The sequence below is a fragment of the Opisthorchis viverrini genome, assembly GCF_000715545.1.
Source record: "Opisthorchis viverrini unplaced genomic scaffold opera_v5_235, whole genome shotgun sequence".
In the NCBI taxonomy this organism is placed as follows: domain Eukaryota; kingdom Metazoa; phylum Platyhelminthes; class Trematoda; order Opisthorchiida; family Opisthorchiidae; genus Opisthorchis; species Opisthorchis viverrini.
Window position 1 is genome coordinate 400,857 of NW_008751887.1, and position 20,671 is coordinate 421,527.

General features: G+C 44.0%; 2 protein-coding genes across 2 annotated transcripts in view; one reads left to right on the forward strand and one right to left on the reverse strand.

Annotated features, from left to right (window-relative positions):
* Positions 1–4,362: 4,362 nt before the first annotated feature.
* T265_08671 (hypothetical protein) lies at positions 4,363–15,554 on the forward strand (the record flags this gene model as incomplete). The annotated part of the gene is made up of 6 exons (XM_009174542.1): positions 4,363–4,525; positions 5,737–5,774; positions 8,856–9,086; positions 11,277–11,439; positions 14,812–15,155; positions 15,462–15,554. 6 exons carry the CDS (start codon positions 4,363–4,365, stop codon positions 15,552–15,554), a joined length of 1,032 nt encoding a protein of 343 aa, XP_009172806.1.
* T265_08672 (hypothetical protein) overlaps positions 6,820–20,671 on the reverse strand; it is a gene marked incomplete at both ends in the record, with an annotated part of 38,260 nt that continues 24,408 nt past the window's right edge. Inside the window, 4 exons of the mRNA XM_009174543.1 lie at positions 6,820–7,632; positions 10,833–10,937; positions 18,727–18,846; positions 19,081–19,139. Coding sequence (XP_009172807.1) covers positions 7,366–7,632; positions 10,833–10,937; positions 18,727–18,846; positions 19,081–19,139 — 551 coding nt within the window. The remainder of the gene's footprint in view (positions 7,633–10,832; positions 10,938–18,726; positions 18,847–19,080; positions 19,140–20,671) is intronic.

Consider the following 20,671-nt stretch of genomic DNA (forward strand, 5'->3'; position numbering starts at 1 on the left):
CCATATGGCTTCCGATAGTACGATTGTTCCCCGTCGCATCTAGAGGAAGATAGGAACGCCGAAATTCAGACCGACAACGAATACTGCCAGATATGCATCAGCACGTAAGCTTCAATTGCTTGGTAAATTTGATTGGGATGGTAATGTCAGACCATCACGATCATGGTGTTGTCCAGATTGTGGTTTGTGATCTCAACCTACTGGGTGTAGACTGGATCGATCGTTTCCGGATCGAAAGCTAATGTCCAACACCAACAGAAGTCAAACATCGTTCCAGGCTAGAAACCATTTGGGACTATCACTCTGAGCACTGAAAGTGGATTTTTGGAGTCATTCTCAAAATGACAGGTCAGGCAATTCATGTGTTTGAGTGGGATCATCGATATAGAAACGGCATGTCAATCAGCTACGATCGGCTGAGTGCCTGACCCCAAAAGCAGAACAGTCATTAGACCCCATGCTTTTACTTTAAACCATAGTTCTTCCGAAATCACCACCCTAAGCCACTGCTTCAGCTGTTCAGTCCAAGACAGACCCATTGATGCAACCAAGGCGCTGTACCGATCGCGTCGGAAAACGGGTGAAACCTTTCAATAATCTTACAGCCAAAAGGAATTGTCAGGATGGTCAGATTCAGAGAAAACAGTTAGAGACGACTCATTACTGGACATTTTGGGGTGTCCCACAGTTTTCAAAGCAAGGGAGATATGAGTGAATAATCGAACAAGGGTTTAAGCATCTATAAAGAGATGTTTCAAGCGAGGAAATTGATCACTCAGGAACTAGAGAAGGAGACTTCTATCCAACTTGAGAAAGAACAATCTTGCAGTTGACAGTCAGGTTAATTGCTGACTTACTTTGTCAGTTGGTTTATAGCCTCATGGTGGATATGAAATAAAGGCCTTATTAGGTTATGGCTTGTCTTCAGCCTAATCTTCAGATAACAATTCGGGTGTCCTAGAATGGTGTTTGTTAAAACGTGCTGTGATGTACTTGAAATGTGTACTTTCAAAGCACCAACGTTCTCACTCCTCAACTCTAATAACGTTTCGGTTCCAGAAAGGAGTGATTTAGTTCCCATTACCCCTTTGATAAAGTGATACTCGCTGCCTACGTGCAGTAAAGGCTTTATCAGCAGATACTTAGATATAACAGAAGTAGAACCTACCACCGAGAGTGAATGTGCAATAACAACAGTTCACCATAATTTCACATTGGCCCCCGACAACCAGCCTGGCAGGATGCAAGCAGGTCTTTAGCGTTGCCCGCACCTAATGTGTAGAACCAAGTGGCAACTTAAAACCGCCTATGGATCTTGACCCCCCCCCCCATGTCCAAACGGGCGGTCGGTGGCCCGTCCATTTTGAGAATGATGTCCGTGTAGAAAATGACGCACCTGAGACTAATTGACTTGCTTGAAAAGGTGTAATTTAAAAATATATGTTGCCGGGTTTCACAGCGTTGCATCAACAAATCTGTGAAAAGTAAGTTTCGGACCAAAGATCATTTCAAGTCCCTATCTAAATGCGCTATCAGTATTCATGCGTGTGCCAAAATCGAGTGGCCTGTGAGTTTTTTGGAGCAACTTGTGGATGAGGTGGATCAAATAAGCCCTGATCAACTGAATGACAACCAGTATCTGAAAGTCCACTCTCTGACTGCACGTATCTCTCCTTAATTCCACTTGATTTATAGGACTGTGTATTTACCTAGTTCGGTTTAGATCCTCTATCTATCCCGTATTGCAACCACACAGTCTAACACTCGATTAGTGTGAGTACCACCCGTTTGACCGACACAAATCATCGGACCAATCTGGTCGACGTGCTAACCACGTGCTGTCAAGTAAGCACTGGCTCGCAAGCTAGACAGTAGAACAGCGCTTGTCGGCTCCAGGTCGACTCCGTTTTTGAAGAAGTGCATAGTGCGAAAGACATCACCAGACATCAGGAAGGTCACATTTCTGAGAGGAACCGCTGAATGCCCGAAATATACCGAAACTCCCAGCTCCGCTAGATGTCGACCAGACAGACAACTCCCCCTCAATATTCAGCGCGTTACAGCCTTGTATGGAACCCAGACAGTGAGAGTCAGCGTTGATCAAGGTCAGACAACACCTCCGTAATATATGCAGTGCCTCGCAGCTTCGTACCAAAGCCAGACCGCGTGCGTCAGCATTGGACCAAGTGCAGACAGTGTCCCTCCAATAACTAGCCCGAGACCGTTGTACATTCGAACTCGCACGCACTCACGCTCTCGCACTTGCTTGTTCGGAATATAGCTGTTGTGTTCCCTTCTGAGTCTTTTTTCTCCGGCACTAGGTACTAGAGCGGGTCAGCAGCAGATACCTCAGATTGGCGAATCAGCAGATATAACACCAGACAAGCCACGTGACTAGTCTGTCCTCTGACAGACAGTTGTGGCACCTACCACAATTAACACTCATGGTCCACGTCCGATTATTCTGGCTGATCATCCGTTCAGAATGCCTGTTATGATGCAAAAATACTAGGCAGTTAGGTACCCTTTGCTTCATTTTTCTCTTTGAACTCTTCATGTTTGATGTCCGGTTTATTTCGCAGGGTCATATGTTGTCTGACAGAGCGTTTAAATTGTTCCAGCTGTAGGACAAGGTAGCGGTGTTCCAGATCAAGTTAACGCGCAGGCTTTAGTTTGGATACTACTGACACAGTGGGATGTGATAAATCTGCTTCTAATGAGCTTTGTCGAAGGTAGCCGTGAAGGTAGACGACAAAACAGTCCCCAAAACGGTATTCTTTCCCCACTACATTAATGACATAACACTAAACGTCTGACTGCAGTCACACTAACTTCATTAATCCTAACGTCGTTTATTGGCTGGAGTTAAGGCGACATATGTTTGACGTCATAGCTACGGAGGCTTGTTATCGAAGATAACCTATTTTAACGAAGGTTTTCGTAACTGATAAACTAGGGTCTTACATCAACATGAACATAGCTGCTCACGGCTACTGAGTGAACTTTTTTATAACTCAGACATACGGACTTTATGTGGTGGTTGGTTTAACATGGCAAAAGTTGTCTTCGGCAAAGCAGAGGCGCCAAATTTCAAGTTAAGTGGTAATTTACAAACAGCGATGTTAGGAAAAATTGCCAATGTCGGCCGAAAATTCGATCACCAAACGACCACCTTGAACTACCAATACTGTTCTCAATCAGGTTGAAGGCAATATTTTTAGTAATGGCATTCTACGACTGAACCGGGCGAGTTAATGGCTGTGTACAGCTTCAGCCAGGACATACTCCGCTAAAGCTACCCTGATCCGGATGAACTATCTTCACTTGGAGTGACATACTACTCAACATATCATTGCAGGGATAACAGTCGGTCTTAGATGCTCGTGTGTGCGGTAACTGATACATGTTTCTTGATCAAAATATAGTACTCGCCAAAAGATACACAATAGCAACCCAGCATTGGGACGGTCATGTAGGCTTGTAGCACTTCATACGGCGGTTTGAGGGGACCGCTGCAATGAGGGGGCTGTTATCATCGAAGACGTGAGCTATGGGCGCAATAAACGCGCCCTTATATATGTGGCCCCAACTCAGTGAATGACGCCATCGTCCTTTTTACTACCTGCGGTCTCTACAGTAGGAACGTCCATTGAAGTGTGTGGTGCGATGTCCTTGGTACGTGCCTAATAAAGGTTACTGTCACACAATCAGTGGACGGAAAATTATGCGCTGTCAAACCTGTCTGATGGTTAGCTATAGATGAGCTCACGTAGCATGGATGGTCATTGGTTTGTTTGCTGAGCTCGGCGATTTGATTGCAAAGATTTCGTCACCAATTGAGTTGACATCATCAGTGCGTTGTTAGGGGGCGTGGTGGTTGGGGGCTCCCTAACAACACACTGATGATATCACCCCGATTGGTGATGAAACGTTTGCAATCAAATTGTCCAGCTCAGCGAACAAACCGTAAACCATGTCTGATGGCTAATAAAATAAACAGATAATCATTCAGGTGTAACACCTATTCGGTGCCTAGCTGCTATGTCTGCAGGAAACACGAGGGATACACTAGATACTGCCATTGTTCAAGCCCAGACAGGAGCGATCGAGACGATGTGGTTGGGCTCGAACCACGGACTTTCCGTTCAACAAGGTCGCACCCTAACCATCGAGCTATCTTGAGCCCGTAACAAAGTTCGCCATACAGAGACACAAACTGTCAAGTGTAACAAGCTGGTAGTGAACCGGTCACGTACAGTCCAACGTCAGACAATACCTCGAACTAGCGAACAAACGCTCAGGCCAATGGCGATTGACGGCCCATGTGCTTCTAATTGTAAAATCAGTGATGTTTTAATCGAAATGGAGCGAGTGATGGACCTCTTAAGCTCAATCGTTTACGATATCGATGACGGTAAAGTGAATTCGCCATTCTTCGTTGATGATTTAAAGAGACTCTTCTATCAAGGCTCAACTGAATGGGGCACCAAACTTTTGTCCAATGTATCAAGGCCGATTCTTGCAGGTACGCATTTCGGCAAGCGGGGACATATACCTATCTTATGCCTATAAACATGGATTCCGTAGTGAATTATCAAGTTTCATAGTGACCGAATATAAACCCGTGAAAACGTACGGAGCCAATAAAAGACACTTATTGAACAAATAGATTAGCAGTATTAGTAGTGTGGACTTTCGAAAATATCTACTGGGAGTGTAGAGAGCTTTGAAATCTCTTTTGCATAGTACTCCAAAAACAGTGATTATTAGACAGAGAAATTTCCCTAAATGGAACTTCAAGGATTCGAAAGGAGGCGGAATAGAGGCTACCAAATGTTAGAATACTGGTTTTTGATTCGGCTTTCCGATATGTGAAACATGATAGTTTGTTTTCAGTTCCTGCCACTCATGGCCTACACAGTCTTACGTTACTAGTGTAACGGTGATACTACTGATGGGGAGGCATTCGAGTAGTATGTTTTGCCCTTGTAAATTCGCTTCGCGTCTCTTGAAAAGGGAGATCTGTTGCAGAATTTGTGGAGTCGCTTTGTAGCATTTGCTTTGATTTGAGCAACGAATGATTGGAGTCAATGATTGAGTCAATATCAAAGTTCAAGAAGGCGTGTTCAGGAGAAGATGGATGTCCAGTTTTTGTACATAAAATGCAAATGAGAGTTTTGCGCCCCTATCCAATAGTCTGCAACTGGTCAGTTGGCATTTTCTAATAAATACCTCCGGAGCGAAGGCCTTCTTCCTTTCACTAGTAGTGAATGTTTGGCCAACACGTAAGCGTGCTGATGCCATCCGTGTTTGGGACCTACTGTTGAAATTCCACATCAGGAAGAAACAAGTTATGGATAACGATAGTCTCACCTTCGTACCCAGCACACTGGTCTCATGCTGTATTTGCATGACAATCACTTTTTACGAGTTCGAGGTGACCGATCCAGAAACGTGAAGCTGTTTTGTTACCGCATTATGAATAGAGGAAAAGTGAAGTCTTGCAGTCTCCAGTATACACAGAACAGGCTTTTCAATACCGTAATAAGTGAAAGACCTAGTGGTACAACGACCGGCAGGGTTTGGAAACCTGTATAATCTCACTCATTCAGGACATATCCTAAATAAAGTGAGGAAGTGTAGTTAGACAGATTAATTGTTCGGCTTATCGTTCAGCAGAGTTTGGTCTTCTACATATCAACGTGAGGTCCCCATTCCTCATCATTTCACTGATAGTTGTGCTCGTCAGAGAATCTATTGCGCACGGTGTCCCGGTAAGTGCGGTGTGAGTTTGCCCTATGCTGCCCACAATTCACACTATAATTACAGGGGCTTTGTCGGATCGATACAGTGGGAATATATGATTATCGTCCCGCGGTGGGAAATTAACAAAGAAAATTTTATTTGCTAATCACGAATGGAGAGGATTCCGTACTGAACCCTGAAGAAGTTAGGGTGGAAACAAATGAATATTTGCCGCCAATAGTTCGGGAAACCTACAACTGGTTTGAGCATCATCGTCACCAGCTTTAACCCGGTTACGGCGAAGAAACGGGGATAGGTGAACGATGAGGATGGTGAGCATTTTCGTCCCAAATACTGCCCTGAAGTCCCCGGAAATAACCATCAGTTTACTACCGATGGAAATCGCATTAAGCACTGGAAAAACATCGCACTCCTATTGCGGTTAGTTATCCTTATGCATTACATTCGTAAGAAACGGATAGGAAAAACGTACTTTACCGTTATTACTCTAAGTGGTACTCGTTGGAAATAGTTGAACTCGTTTGGACCAGCAGCAATCGGAGGGTGGAATGACCCCTCGTGATATACTGAAATGGATAGGGAGTAAGAAATGGGTTGAGAACCACCACTGCAGAATATTGGCCTCAGAAGCGATCCGGCTCGCACAATGGAGAACTGAGGTGACCTTATTGTCAGTTCACCCCATACTTCTGCTATTACACACGCTCGAGCAAAATATTTTGTTGTGTTCGGAGAACTCACAAATTATCGAGTGGCGTCATGCTTAACAGTTTATTTTGTACCGTGTTCTGTGAAGGTGTGCTCTGAACGGCCGGTATTTGTGGACATGGCTACCGACGACAATCAGCTAGATAACACAAATGAGGTACCACCACCCAATCGTGGTACGATCAGGTTTACCGAAATACAGGATACAGATGGAAAACAAAAACCATGAATTCAAATAGTTTATTAAGAAAGCATCAGCAATCAGGAATGTGTTGAAGACAATGGGTAGACTTCTCCTGTTTTGTTCCCTCTTGTATGGATTGGGATCGAAATAAGCATACCGATGGATTTTTGACATGCTAATTGTACCTAGCGCCTCTTGATCGAGTAAAAACTGTGTAGTCGTGTACGACACTCGAAGGAGTTTGAACATTCCCCCCCCCATTGCACAGTTAAAGTAGCTAAACCTCGATCATGCGGGGGAGATACAATATAACCACAAAAAACTGCAGCTAAAATAACTTAAGCGTGGAAAATGCTGGTCCTCCTCATGGGTATCCTCTATTCAAGGTTCCCCTTGTTTTGGTTTCAGGGAAATCCGTTTGATAATTAACAAGGATCACCAGAGCATTAATCTATTTCCACGTCCGAATGAGAGCGAAAACCAGTCAAGATAAGTCAAATTTCATAGGTCCTTAACTAAGCTCAGTTATCTGTGGAACAGAATCTATGATACAGATGCTGTTGAAAATTCCAAAAACCCTTAGTCTCAGCACTCTGCGACACAACTGATTACACAAGTAGCTGAGAAGACAGGAGCAGGGAAGTGTGAAGTATTTTCACTAGAAGTCCGAAAAACAGATTATCTCTGTGTGTGTCTGTGTCCCAAACTCAGTTCCAGGCGATTGGAGTCTTGGTTAGATCAAGATCACGTTGTTCACCCTTGGGTGTAGTGACTCGTAGCACAATCCGCGGTGGTGAAGAGGAAATGGAGCCTGTCGCAGTCTCAGAGCTCGGTGTGGATTGTCCGGATTTGTTGACAGACCAAGATTCATCCTTGACACTGACGTGACTGACAGATATTCGCACCTGGCAACCTGGAGAGATGAGACCTTGTTCATCTGCCAGCGCCAGTAAACTGATAATTCTTCGCTCAACCTGAAAGAAAGGAATGAGGAAAGCTCTTGAATACATGAGGCCGGATGCGGGACGTCAGCGCGAGACAAATATGCCATTAACCGAGCTACCAGGTGTCACGAGCTTAACACACCCATGTGAATTACACACTGCTTAACCATCAACGTATTGAATGAACAAATAATCGAAGCCCTCCACCACGATCTGGTGTGATTCCGCAATGGGTCAAGCGACTGATTTGTCCAAAGACCCCAAGACCATCTGTATGAGGTGTGGAAGGAATGAAAACTATTATGTGGACACTAAAGTGCACAGCAAAAACAAAACGACAGAGGGTGAAGGTAGATCTCAAACCACCACCAGTTACATTGAAACCCAGAGTCAGATTTCAACTCCGGTCCCATAACCAATCGATCTGTCACATGTGAAAAACTATCATTGCAAATCCACATCTACACATTGTTTGGTCATGTGATCTGACTCAGAGGCAGATTCAGCCACCATTTAAGCGCTATCTCGACGAGATCCCAGCTTCTTAGTGACAAAAGGAAATCTCTGCACCTACTGGGTTGAATGGTACAATTTCATCAGTGAAGGATTCACAACCTAATCAAATATTATTCTAAAATGCCAATACAAATACCAGAAAGTAGACGCAAAGAATATAGGCCCAATACTTTTCACAATCCTATCGAGAGATGTGCTCCGATCGTTTCGGTTCAAAATCTCTGTTTAACGCTTCAGTGTCCGGATGATATCACGCTCAGTGATCGACAACGTGACCTATAAATGTGTGAGATCAGACGTGATACGGCCGGATGAGGTGATTTTGATAGCTGAGACTGGGATAGCAAGATAGACGGCAGCCTGTGACTTTGAATGATTCACAACAAGCTGTTAAAGGACAAAAGAATCTTCTCTCCTGTGTATCATCAAGAGACTTGTTGGAATGTGGATCCCGACAACTGGACCATTGACATATTTTTCCGAAAACTAATCGACAACATTGTCCTGTTCCCTGATGATGTTATCAAATACCTTCAGTCGTTTTTTCGTTCTTCATCATCGGTCTAAGCAGCTCAACCTTGACCACTGAGCAGGCTTAGGTGTTTTAAAGGCAACCTTCCAGTTATACATGAAAGGTATCAAGGGGCATAAAAGTTGTCGGAATATGAAATAGAGGTAGGATAACATGAGGATGGGCGAGATGGTCCAAGTAGTTAGACCGCGAATTCACTGTCCAGAAGGTCCGTGGTTCGAACCCGACCTTTGCCTCTCGACTTCCCCTGTCTAAGCTTGGGCGACCTGGCAGTATTCCAGCCCTCTTGCTACCTTCCGGTGGCATGGCAGTTAGGCACCGGAAGGTTGCTACAACTGAACAACTTCAATTTTCAATTTCGATGGCTAAACATGTTCTTCATTCCAATTTGTCCGGTCACACTGGTTATCAGCATGCGAATGAGTGTCATCTACAAGTATGTGAACGTTGGATACAACTCCGAAACGCTCCCGAGCTTCCTTAATCATGCTAGTGTTGTGTGAGATTCCGAGCTGGCAAAAGCTTTTCACAGTGTCGAAGCAGAAATAATCACAACGGAAAAGCTACCCAACTGGCATTAGCAAAAGTAGGTCGTACCCATTTAAGAGATAGCACGCCGTCAAATGATATTTAGAAATTCCAGAAATTTCCAGAAAAATACATGTTTTCTGACTTTTCCAGTGTAGCTAAATGCATATGAGAGAATTCCTAAACATCTACCGAATTTTCGGAAAAAAACAATACGCTGGGAGCGTAGTAACTTTCCTTGGTATAACACTCTACCCAGTAGTATGACAGCAACTCGCTCAGTGCCAGTTTCTCCTGTCTTAGGGCTCATCCAGTTGTCGAAGACCCCAATTTTTCACTGAGATTATTTTATGCTTGACATTCTGTTTTTCGAACCATCATCTGGAAACCCCAAAAGTCAATTTTCGCCCATATAATGAAAAGAACAAGCGAGAAGAAAGAACAACGACAGAAGTCGTCGGGCGGCTTCCACTAAAGCGACAGTGCGAACGTTCATAGTGTGCAGTTCACTCCTCCCACTTTCGACTCCAATTCGATCCCTTGAGAATTGTGCCTGTTCCTTAAGAGGTTAGAATCCCTCGGATGAAAAAAGAAATCTAACGATTAATTGGTTTCTGGTGTACGAATTCGGAAGTAGGAAAACAGTATTGTAATTTCATGTAATTTCTATACACACAAGTATTAGTTTATCAGGTACTGTTTGAATGTCACAACTAAGGACGGGATATGAATGGCGCAGAAACGTTTTACTGAATCGACATCAGAGAAACCGTTTATAGTCATTCTGTAAACTTGAAGCTTATCGGTGTTGGTGACGAAATGTTAAAAAGACCAGCACATTTCGCCATTCAATCCTTATTAATTCACCCTCCATTGATACAACCACAGGAAGTTGCCGGGATGTTTCGTTAATGGAGCTGACCAAGAGGAAGCATCCGTCTCACGCACATTCAGGGTTAGGTTAGGACAGGTTTGAAGTGGGCACTGGGGGCTCACCTGAGTTGAATGTTACAGGTATTCAAGATTACGGTACATCCGTGACTAATTCATATTCTTGTACTGAACCCGTACAGTGGTCTTCAACTAGTGCCGCCTTCATACGGTTAAATTCGAAGAGAAATCACGGAGCAAATTATCGAAAGATGCTATGACAACGGTAACGCTTTGTACATCCTATGCTCCACCTCCATCGCATTCAGTCCGTATGGTAAATGTAGACTGTTCCAATGAATAGTGTGGTGCGTGTCCTGCGCTAACTGCCGGCAAATCCACGTTTAGCAAATCGAAATTCGCGCTCTAACCACTTGGGCCATCTCGCACCTAGAAATGTCCAACCAAAACTTCATAGAACCACTTATTTGTTTTCCTTCACGAAGAACGCTTCACATAGTGAGTCGATGCGGTAGATGATGTACGGAACCCGTTTTTTCGAGAAGATTCGTTAGAAGCTTGCTCACTGACATACTGTGATTAGTTCTCGTGCATTAGCATAAATGGCATTCTAGTAACATCCAAACTGGTGAAAGACTCATTTCAAAAAATCAATCTGCTTTTCTACAGCGACAGAAGTTTTAGAACTTGCTGTATGTTTGTTCCGACTGAAACTCAAAATACATTGAGTGCGAAAAAAGAGTCGGTTAGACAGGAAACCTACCTCGTATTGGATAGAACGGGCTCCATAGTATACGTCGTACCCATCAACTATCAGATCGATTACTTCGCGATCCCAGGAGAGTGATATAGAATGGCGCTTAGAGGCCTGTATGTGTGAACAAACAGAAAGAAAAGTTTGGTTAGAAGCGAAGCTGAAGGAAACGCTGGAAACTCACACTGCAATTGGCACTTGGATGATGATTTAAAGGAGACCAACCTCCATAATACGAAAAAGTGCAACCAATCAGTCTCCATGCCAGTCTCCTGAATGGTGATACAACATTCTAATACCAAGTGTGAAGGGAAACCATCCTGCTAGAACAAGAACCCAGACTACAATAATGAGCACGCGCCTCACACTGCTGTCATCTACATCATCATCGGCAGCAGATCAGTGCTTCGCCACTGTTTAGTCATAATTTGTTTGAAAGGGTTTGTCAGGAAGGTCGGAGTCTTGAAAATAACCCCAGAATGTCCGAAACTTACTGAGACCCCAAAACTCCACCAAAATCGCGGTAGCGAAGCCGCCAAGCATCCGGGCCTCAAAAGCCAGCCGGCGACTGGACGCACAAACAGCCAATCAGTTGACGATGATGATGAAAGTTCAGGTATGTTATAGGAGTAACACCGACCAATCATTCAACGCCGATCGCACAGCCTGGATTCAAGATCAAGAGTGCACTTTAAATACCGTGATGCCTTTTGTTATTTTTGCACCTGCTTGCTCGCAATGAAGCCGCTGTTTCTCTTGATGATGAGTATTTTTCCAACACTAAGGTAGTGGGTCGGGGATTACATTTAGCTACAACAGTCTTGATGGGTGCTGAAGTAAACCGACCACCAAACCACTCAAACAGCTTAGGTGTAAGACGTCATTCATGATTACTTCAAGAACCCCAGGGGACCATCGCTATGATAGGGTCGACTAAAAATAGAAATTAAGGGAGTTGGTGCCATGCTGTCCAGAATTCGGTATCCTCGGTTGGAAGTCTGTTGCAGCCATATCGAACCCACTGATATCACATCATTCGAATAGGCTATTCATTTTGCTATTCATCACTATAATAACAGTAAAGAAACATGCAATAACCTTTTTCAATAATTTGCCAAAAACAGGTGTCACCACGTTCAGTCAAGCTAGCGTAATGCGTAAATCAACCTTTCTTCACCTGGGTTTGAGTTCAGTGTCTGACCTACGGAGTGCCTAAAAAAACCGACCTTTTGTCCAGTGTCAAAATCCACAGAGGAAAAACAGTTCTCAATCGTTGAAGGCTGAACAAATTACTCATAATGTTGCAAAACCTTCTTGACAGCCCCTGAGACTCACCATGGAGGTGCAGTCCCCGAACTCCCGTCAATCATAAGTTCCACTTGAACACAAATTGTACACATTTTGCGAAATACACTCATTAGTAACCTGAGTCGGTGTTAACAGGATATTCAACCGAATCCTAGCTAGATCTCTTGTTCACGATATTCTTATATAAATGTGCCCCACAAAGGTCACCTCATGTTTATCGATACGATAGTCAAGATATCATAGTGTATTATCTTGAAGGCGAAACACACTACTCGTAAGGTTGCTGAAGACTCATCGACAGCGGACGGTTAATTTCGACATTCTTGGGGCGCAGTCTCCAAAGTCTCCATCAGTTGAAGAACACCGTAAAGAAGAGATTCGATTGTGGTTCACGTGGGTCTCCCGTTAAAAATAAATTTGTTTGTAAAGTAGTGTATTTTGTGAATTCTTAATACTATTTTACACAGTCTTGCGTAACACTATATATTCGAGCCAAGTGTAGCTTCACTGCTAGTGTCCATTGCGGTACATGCTCATTTCCGGTCATCAAAAGAGTTTTTGAGTGAAGTGCATAGGAATCGTGTTTTCGTCTGCGCCGAAGACCGGAAGCATACATTCCAGTCATACTGTTTGTACGATACCAGAATGAACCACCTAGAGTAGGATTCCAGCAGACAGCAGCTCCACGTGCAGCAAACGCGGATTGGAACCCACAGTGTAGTTATCCAAAGGAACAATAACCTGCAGAGTTTTGTTGCGAGCTTGTTCTCCTATCAGTTGAGCCAGCTCACGGAAGGCCTTTTCATCCCACTACATGGATTTGCTTTGTAAATGACTAATCTAATTATCTTGTTTATTCAAGGGTTTTTCCTTCATCTTATGACTAGCGCTGTTTGGTTTTTTAATACTGTTGCATCACATCATCACGGGCAGTTTGCTAATCTCCCGACTTTGGACGCATGCACAAGATGAGGATTTAACTTCACTAGAAAAAAGAAAAAAACAGACACTTTTCTTAAAGACTGATAGTGTCTTCTCGTATATAGATTGGACAGTTATAAAAGCCACACAATATCCTCTGGTATTCCCCGAACTTTTGCCTGTGTATGTAGTCTTAATTAAAAGTTACAAAGCCAGCTGTGCACTGCAGATATTCCGGGTCGTAAACTGGCTTAAGGTCTTTTCGTCACTAACGATTTTTCTTCGAAAGGAAAGAATAGAACCTGTCGTCTACCTGTTAGAGATATCATGCGGGCTGGCTACAGCAGAGATAATTTGTCCAGTTGCCGTTCAGATATTGCTGCCGTGCAAACCGAGCGAGTGATAACTAATCCACTGGTTAATTTCAATTATCCAGGTTTCGAGGAGAAAGGCCGTTAGTATCGACGAAGTGGTAAGCGTTCACCTAGTTTTCCGGTGTTCCACCATGGCAATGAAACTGATTTCGCAGTTTTCCAAGAAACAAGAAAAGTACAATTGACGATGTGTTGAAATGGTGCGAACTGTTCTTAAAGACATTCTCCTTGATCGAATCGACGAGAGCTGAGAGCTGCACGCGACAGTCACGAGGCTTGGAGTCAACCCAGTGGCTTTCCAAGGACAGGAATACAGCTCTCCTAACAAGTTCTGACGAGGAATATGCACAACAGAAAACTAGTGGTTTATTCGAATAAACTGTGGTAAGTATCGTCCTTACGTAGAATAACTGTGTTTACTCAGAGGAATCCGGGAATAAACATGTAGTGAAATCGCCTTGATCGAAAACTTTGGTAAACGAGTTTCCGACTGCCAAGCCAATTAATCTCATATAAAACATACCCGTCGATTTACACCTCAGTGCAACAGCTATTGACCATGCACCATGGGTACGTTGGTTCCAACTGGTAAAGTTTCCGTCACCGGGGTGTGGGAGAGCAGGGAAGATAGAGCCAGGCATTGGAGGCGACGGCGTAAGCATCTAGCAGATATCAAAGCAGTCCACTTATTTTAAAGAACGAGAAATGGGACAACCACGCACTGAAGGCGGTGGACTTGATGAAGGAGTCTTAATGACTGCGTGATTGAGTCATGCTTGTCAGTGCCACTAACCACTGACGAATTGAGTCTCCGGGTACCCGCCTAGGGAGGTGACGGTTGTCGGCCTGACTGTATTAACTGGTTAGTTTTCCTACTTGGTTGCCAGGTTATACACAGGCAGCCACCCAGCACAGGGCTGAGCGAAAAGAGCTTAGCGGGATCCTTACCAGCGTAACCCAGGAATAGTCCGTTTTTCCAAAACCTACATGGCCCACCTCACCATTGCTAATCCCGTGTTTCCACCAGAACCTGCCAATGCTTCAGAGGCACTAACGGTGAAACACGGACAGCTTTCGTATGCCCTCCGCGCGTACAGACCACGCTTCTGAACAATGAAACAATATGAGGCGTACGGCCACGGTGTTTACTCTGACTTTGACAGACAAAATGACGTCACACCAGCGTCTTGGGTGCCGGAGATCGACAAAAACTGTCATTCCCGATTAAAAAAGTAAGCTGGTTTCTAGCCACTCCACTGGAACTTGCACAACTATCCAAGTGAACAAATTAATCTACCACGTTGATGGACTGGTCTACAGGCATGAGGATTGGGCTTGATCCCACCAAGTCTTGTAGCAACACTTTAAACTTTGCAGGTGAAAAGTTCATAACAAACCAAGTGGCAGAACTAGTCAGTGGCTTGCATTTCTGAGACCAAAAACAAGGAGAGCAATAACGTCCGCATACGCAACGTTTTTGAGCGAATGCCGCGGAAGCATTTCGACTCCCGAGGTTGCAGAGACAGGCAGAGAAATTTCAAGCAGCATATCAATAACAAAGTTGAAGAGGAAAGGTGAGAGAGAGCAGCCTTGTCTCACACCACTCGACGAGGTGTACTCGGACGAAATCTTTCTGTATCTGCGTACGCACTCATGGGAGTTCGCAGACAATGCCCTCATAGGAAAGATAAATTTAGGGGAACACTTTTGGTCGCCAAACACTGCCAAGGTTTGTAACGACTAACGGAATCAAAAGCAGCTTTCATATCATGAGGAATGATCATGAAACCTCTGGAAGAGTGGCACTGCTCGAGTATATGTTTCAAGTTGAAAGTATAGCCGATGCATTTTAGGCCAGGGTGAAACCCCTGTCTCGCCCGATAATCGACCAACCTGCGCAAAATAGTGCCAGATAGCTTCTTGGATGTCACAGTTACCAGATCGATGACAAGATAGTTTTCGCATGAATTCCTTGCACGGTCGAGGCGCTCCATTCCATTGATACTCTAGTTCCCTCCGAAAACTTCCATAGTAGGGTCGCCAGACTGCTCAGCAGGCGTCCATCACCTTTGAAGAGTGTGGGATGTTGAACATTGAGGTCGGGTGCTTTGATGCTTTGGAGAAATGACATCGTACGCTGGATTCCTGTTGCTGACGGCGGGCTGGTGTCGATGTTTAATTCAGGCAGGTTGGGCTTCTATAGGGGTTGAGTTGAAGGAACCCAAGTGGACTGTTCTTTGAAGTGTTCAGCCCACCGATCAAGACGAAGTTTTACGAGTGAATTGCCGTTCAGTCTTCTTCGCATATTATTTTGCTGACACCTGTTTTCTTCTGGCCACCTGATCGAATCATCTTAAGTAACGCGGCTGTTACGTGCAGCGGAGACCTTCAAAATGCACTAGCGTTCTGTCATTCTTCAAGCTCTTGATGAATCAGCATCCGAGGGATCTGCGTACTTCACCGTAGCCGCCGGTTTCCGGTACCAATACGATCCGTTGATCGCAATGACATCCAATGTTCATTTATCCCAGTCGGATAGTTCAGACAAATAGACCTATAGATTGAGAACATAGCTTCTTTCACTCGCTTCCGTGCGACTTCCGAACAGTCGTCCTCACCAGCATAATTGTGCGTTTTTGGTGGGTTCCCAGTCAGGTCAGTTGACGTTGAGCCACTAAAACCCGTTGAAACTGATGAATGGAATGACTCTGCTCCGGTGTACGTAATCCTGAAGGAAAGTGGACTGATTGGTGAGCCCATATAATAACATGATCAGAGTGAACTTGCGTGCCCCAGACGGAACATCAATCCATAACTGAGGCTCTCTCAGTGTAAAATCTGAGTGTTGAATGTGCCTAACAGGTCACCGAGGTCCTTGTTGCAAGGAACATACAGGTGAGAAGTTAACTTCGTCTGATCGAAATGGAACGAATCAGAGTCGAAATCTCATGAAAACACCGTTCATATCACTTAAGAAGAATCTTTCACTTTCTGAGACACTATTTTCGTGATTAATGAATATCATCTGGTCAAACCAGAAACCTCCGTAATCGATTTCTAAAACCGGTTAGGACGTGATCATCAGTTTTCCTTTTCTCTGTGAAAACTAAAGTCAATAAATTGAATTTGAACTTGGCCACACTTCGATCGTAAATATTTAATTAAGGCTTAATTAAATAAATAATCAGTGTTTCCTTTTCGCGTATAGATTTTTCGGACAGTCCCACACGTAGACAAGGACGTAAGCCCGTTCAAAATTACGGAATGCATAAGGTGAGCATAAGGCTGAAACTCGGTATTCAATACCGGAGGCGGGCTGAATTGATGTCATGCACCCCGAGATCTGCCGCTTCTCGCACTTAGACTGAAGTTAACCTATTGGTGCTTCGCACGCTTCCAGCAGGTCACATGATGTTCTGAGAGCCCTATGGAAACTAAACCAAATTTGTCATGAATTCTGAGAGTGATACCTAATGAAAATGTGGAACTGGAGGAAATCAGAAAAAACGAATATTTTGAAATTCCTTACAGTTTGGGTGTAGTTGTTAGGCCCGCAAATAAGAAAGCGTAGGATGAACATTCTCAACAGCTGTGTCTGGTTGTTTTCTATAAATGTAAAACTCGGATTCCTATCGTATAAGAATTTCAAACCGCCGAAATTGCTTCTGTCTCAGAAATGCTGCCTGTTTGGAGTTCGCACGTATGCAAATTTTTCAGTGATGCTAGTTGTGCTGTATGTTGAAACGTTGAGCTATCTCAAAAATACGCATCCTTAGCTGAGCCGGCACAAAATACGATAGCTCCCCTCGATAGGATCTTCCGAGTAGAGATCACTCCTGTGCTATACTATCGACCAAGCATCCCGAAGTGTGCGAACCTCTCCAGACTTCAAAAGATACCTACGGATGATAGTTCTTAATAAGGACCCGACAGCTGCACACGGTGTACCGGCTACTCAACATAGATAAAACAAAGTACATAGTTAAGATATCTTGCACAGAACATCAAGCAAGTCCCACAAAGGAAGACATCTGTCCTGTAACGAGTGGATCTACATAGGGGAGGGAGCAAAAGACCCACCAACAGAGTAGATCACCACGTGATGCTGCTTAATAGTACGGTGTGCTAATGCTCACTAAGTAGATTGATCAACTTAAAGGCATTGCCCAAGTCATCACACAACCAGAAGTGACTAACGAAAGGGCCATTACTACCAGAACACATTAAGGATCCACGATCCCTTCAAAGAAGTGTGGCTTTCCAGGATTATGTCAACTGAAACTGTTTGGAGAGAACAGAAATGAGCGGTAGTTCAGTGAGAATACATGATGATATAAAAAATGTTTAACGAGCCCATGTGTCAATAAAAATTCAGGGAATCATGTGGTTATTGGTCACAGCCTTCCGAAAGTAGGCCCATGTGAGAACGCGGGATGGAAATACAGAAGAAACTGTTCAGATAATGTCACAAGAGGCTTTGGTTCCCCTCCATGATGCTGAAACTGAACTTTACCACATAAAACGGAACAGCCAGTAAATTAGAGCTGAATATCGTACATCGGTCTCCGTGAACTCACGACCGACTGCCGGTCCTATTTCGAGTACCAGCCAATTTATCTTATCTGAACAGGCTGGTGTAGTTCAACCGGCTTCCATGTGCTTGCTTAGTGACAGGGTTCCACCACGTGGCACTAGCAGCTTGTAAATCGTGTCCGGTTCCGTGAAAGTTGTTTATGCCACAAAGATGTCAAATTATGGAAGGATAGAACTCATGTGAGGCAAACATTCGGTTGGTTGTTATGGATACATGGTCTACCACACAAACATTACTGACTTATTTTACGCTCAAAACACTACAACACCATGCGACGCGGCTAGAGCTGCAGGAGAGAAAAGCAACAGTCCGAGATGTGAAGCGGTCATTACTACACAAACTGGCATCCAATTCAGGCTACCTGGCAAGGGTCATGAAAGCCGAATGCAACGAGTTAAAAGGACGGTCAGCCCAAAAGCGATACGTGGAAGATAAAAGTGAATGCTGGATTTTCTTTGGTTATGAGATTTCCTATTTGAGGAACGGGAACCAGTGTAATATAATTCCAAAGGTGCGAAACTGTTTGAACCTGAGACCTTGCTAAATAGACCCTAAATTTTCAATGCTAAGTTCATCATCATGTCCGACTATTCCAACAAACATGTGGAGATAGTTTTGTCGACTAAGGGAAATTGGTGAACCTATCCGGATAATTGATGGGCGATAACCTGAAGATATAGCAATCTTTCCCAGCGCCAGAACTCACCCGTTCCTGCCACGTCGACAAATAACGGTAGACCAACTGCGTCAATTCCGAAGTGGAGAAAGGAAGGAAATAGACCATCTCATTGATTCGTCCCAAAAATTCATCACGGAGGAAATTATGCTATACAAAGAGAAACCGGAACAGGGTTGAGCTCAAATTCACTACAACAATGTGAAACAATTTTCTAATATTATTGGCCACAGCTACTACCAATGCATGGCAGATTGCTACTAAATACAGAGAAAGCCTACTAGGGTTTTGTGGCCCCCGGAAAGACTACAGAAATGGAAGACAAAAAGGAAAGTAGACGGGAGAATAGCACATAGGGTAGGACAACAGATGACAGCTACTCACTCGAAGGATGGGACGCATCACATTCTCCTTAAAGTCACGTGATAACTCGATATCAGCCTCTGAAATAAACAATACACTATAATTAACAACAAAAGAACACATATGTGGGACGGAAGGTAACAAAAACCTACGAGCAACTCCTTCAAAATAGTGCTACAAAGCTCCAATTTGGGCCCGTCGTACCCAAAAAAAAACTAACAGTCTGAGTCACTCAGTGCAAAGTCAACAGGCAGAGGAAAGAGTACAACCGATGTTGAGTATTATGAATATAATAAACCGGAAGGTGGTTATAGACAAGATAGCAGCAGTATTCTCATGAATATCAGGTCCAAGGTTCAGGGTCAGCCTTAGTAACAAAGTGTAATTGTTGGACTCGAGTGTATCACCATCGAGATTCATCCAACCAGAAGGGCTACACGCACAAAACAAACAACCAGACAAGAACGGGGACGAACTCATTGGATGGAACGAAATGTCAAAGCATCAACAAGCAAAGCAGTTCAACAATGGACGTCCCTGATCAACCAACTGTTAGTTTTTTGTCACTTTTGAACCGCGGGCACATACTAAGCGTGGTTAGTAGAGTTTCTCTTTGCAAACTGAAGCATGTACAAAGGATAAAAAGACTCCACAACTATCGCTCGTATCTTCTGTGAATTTCACCGGCCGTTATTCAACCAAGCGTCCAATGAGCAGCTGTTACCACCTTTAGAAAAACGTCGAGCATATACCCATACTTCCTCATCTTTGATGCCTGAGAGGAAGTAAAGATCAATCTACCCACATTCGTAGGAAAACTCAACTAACATTTGGAATTCCAAAAAAACTCGGGTCACTGGAATCGATAATCCCTTCGAGTGACTTCCAATTCCATCATTATTGGGGCGAACTGACAAGAATACACGTCCGTTTGGCGGTAATATCAGGTCTGAATAAAGGTGGTAAGTTCTACACCCATACGTTATACTTTCACCTTAAAAATAGCGACAGTCCAGTGTAAAATAGTGCGGAACCGAGGCTGACAAAAAATAACTAAAGGTACAACGGACTGGGTTTTCAGTCATAAATAAGGCTGATCACGTAAACAGTGTGAAGACATTAGGAAGTGAAAGTCACATGTGCACCCCTCCCACGCACCGTTGTGTTCAATAATCTCAAGAGATCGTCATAATGAACGAACATTCCGGAATGTTGTTAGCACTAACACTCGTAGCTAGTCAGCGACATTCCCATCACAAAAACGTACACAATAAATTCACGCCTCGAAAAAATGGTATAGGCAGCGAGGCACGGCTTCTAAAGATGTAGGTGAGAGAAGGCAGGGTTAATGTTACCGGATTACAATTTTGGGGTTTTTAGCGGGATAGGGATTCTGTTCATAGTCACACCACTTTCGTTTGAACGGTCGTATTTCTTGTTCTGGCGTAATTATTCCGGTGAGTCCACACCAAAGGGAAGCACTGGACTCGAGTTTCTCTCTTACTGGAGCTCATCAGCAGTGCATATCCAATGGCTGTGTCGGGATTTGAACCCCGGACATCTGACATGCGAGGTGAGTGTGTAACCATTACTCCACCAACGCACATTGGAC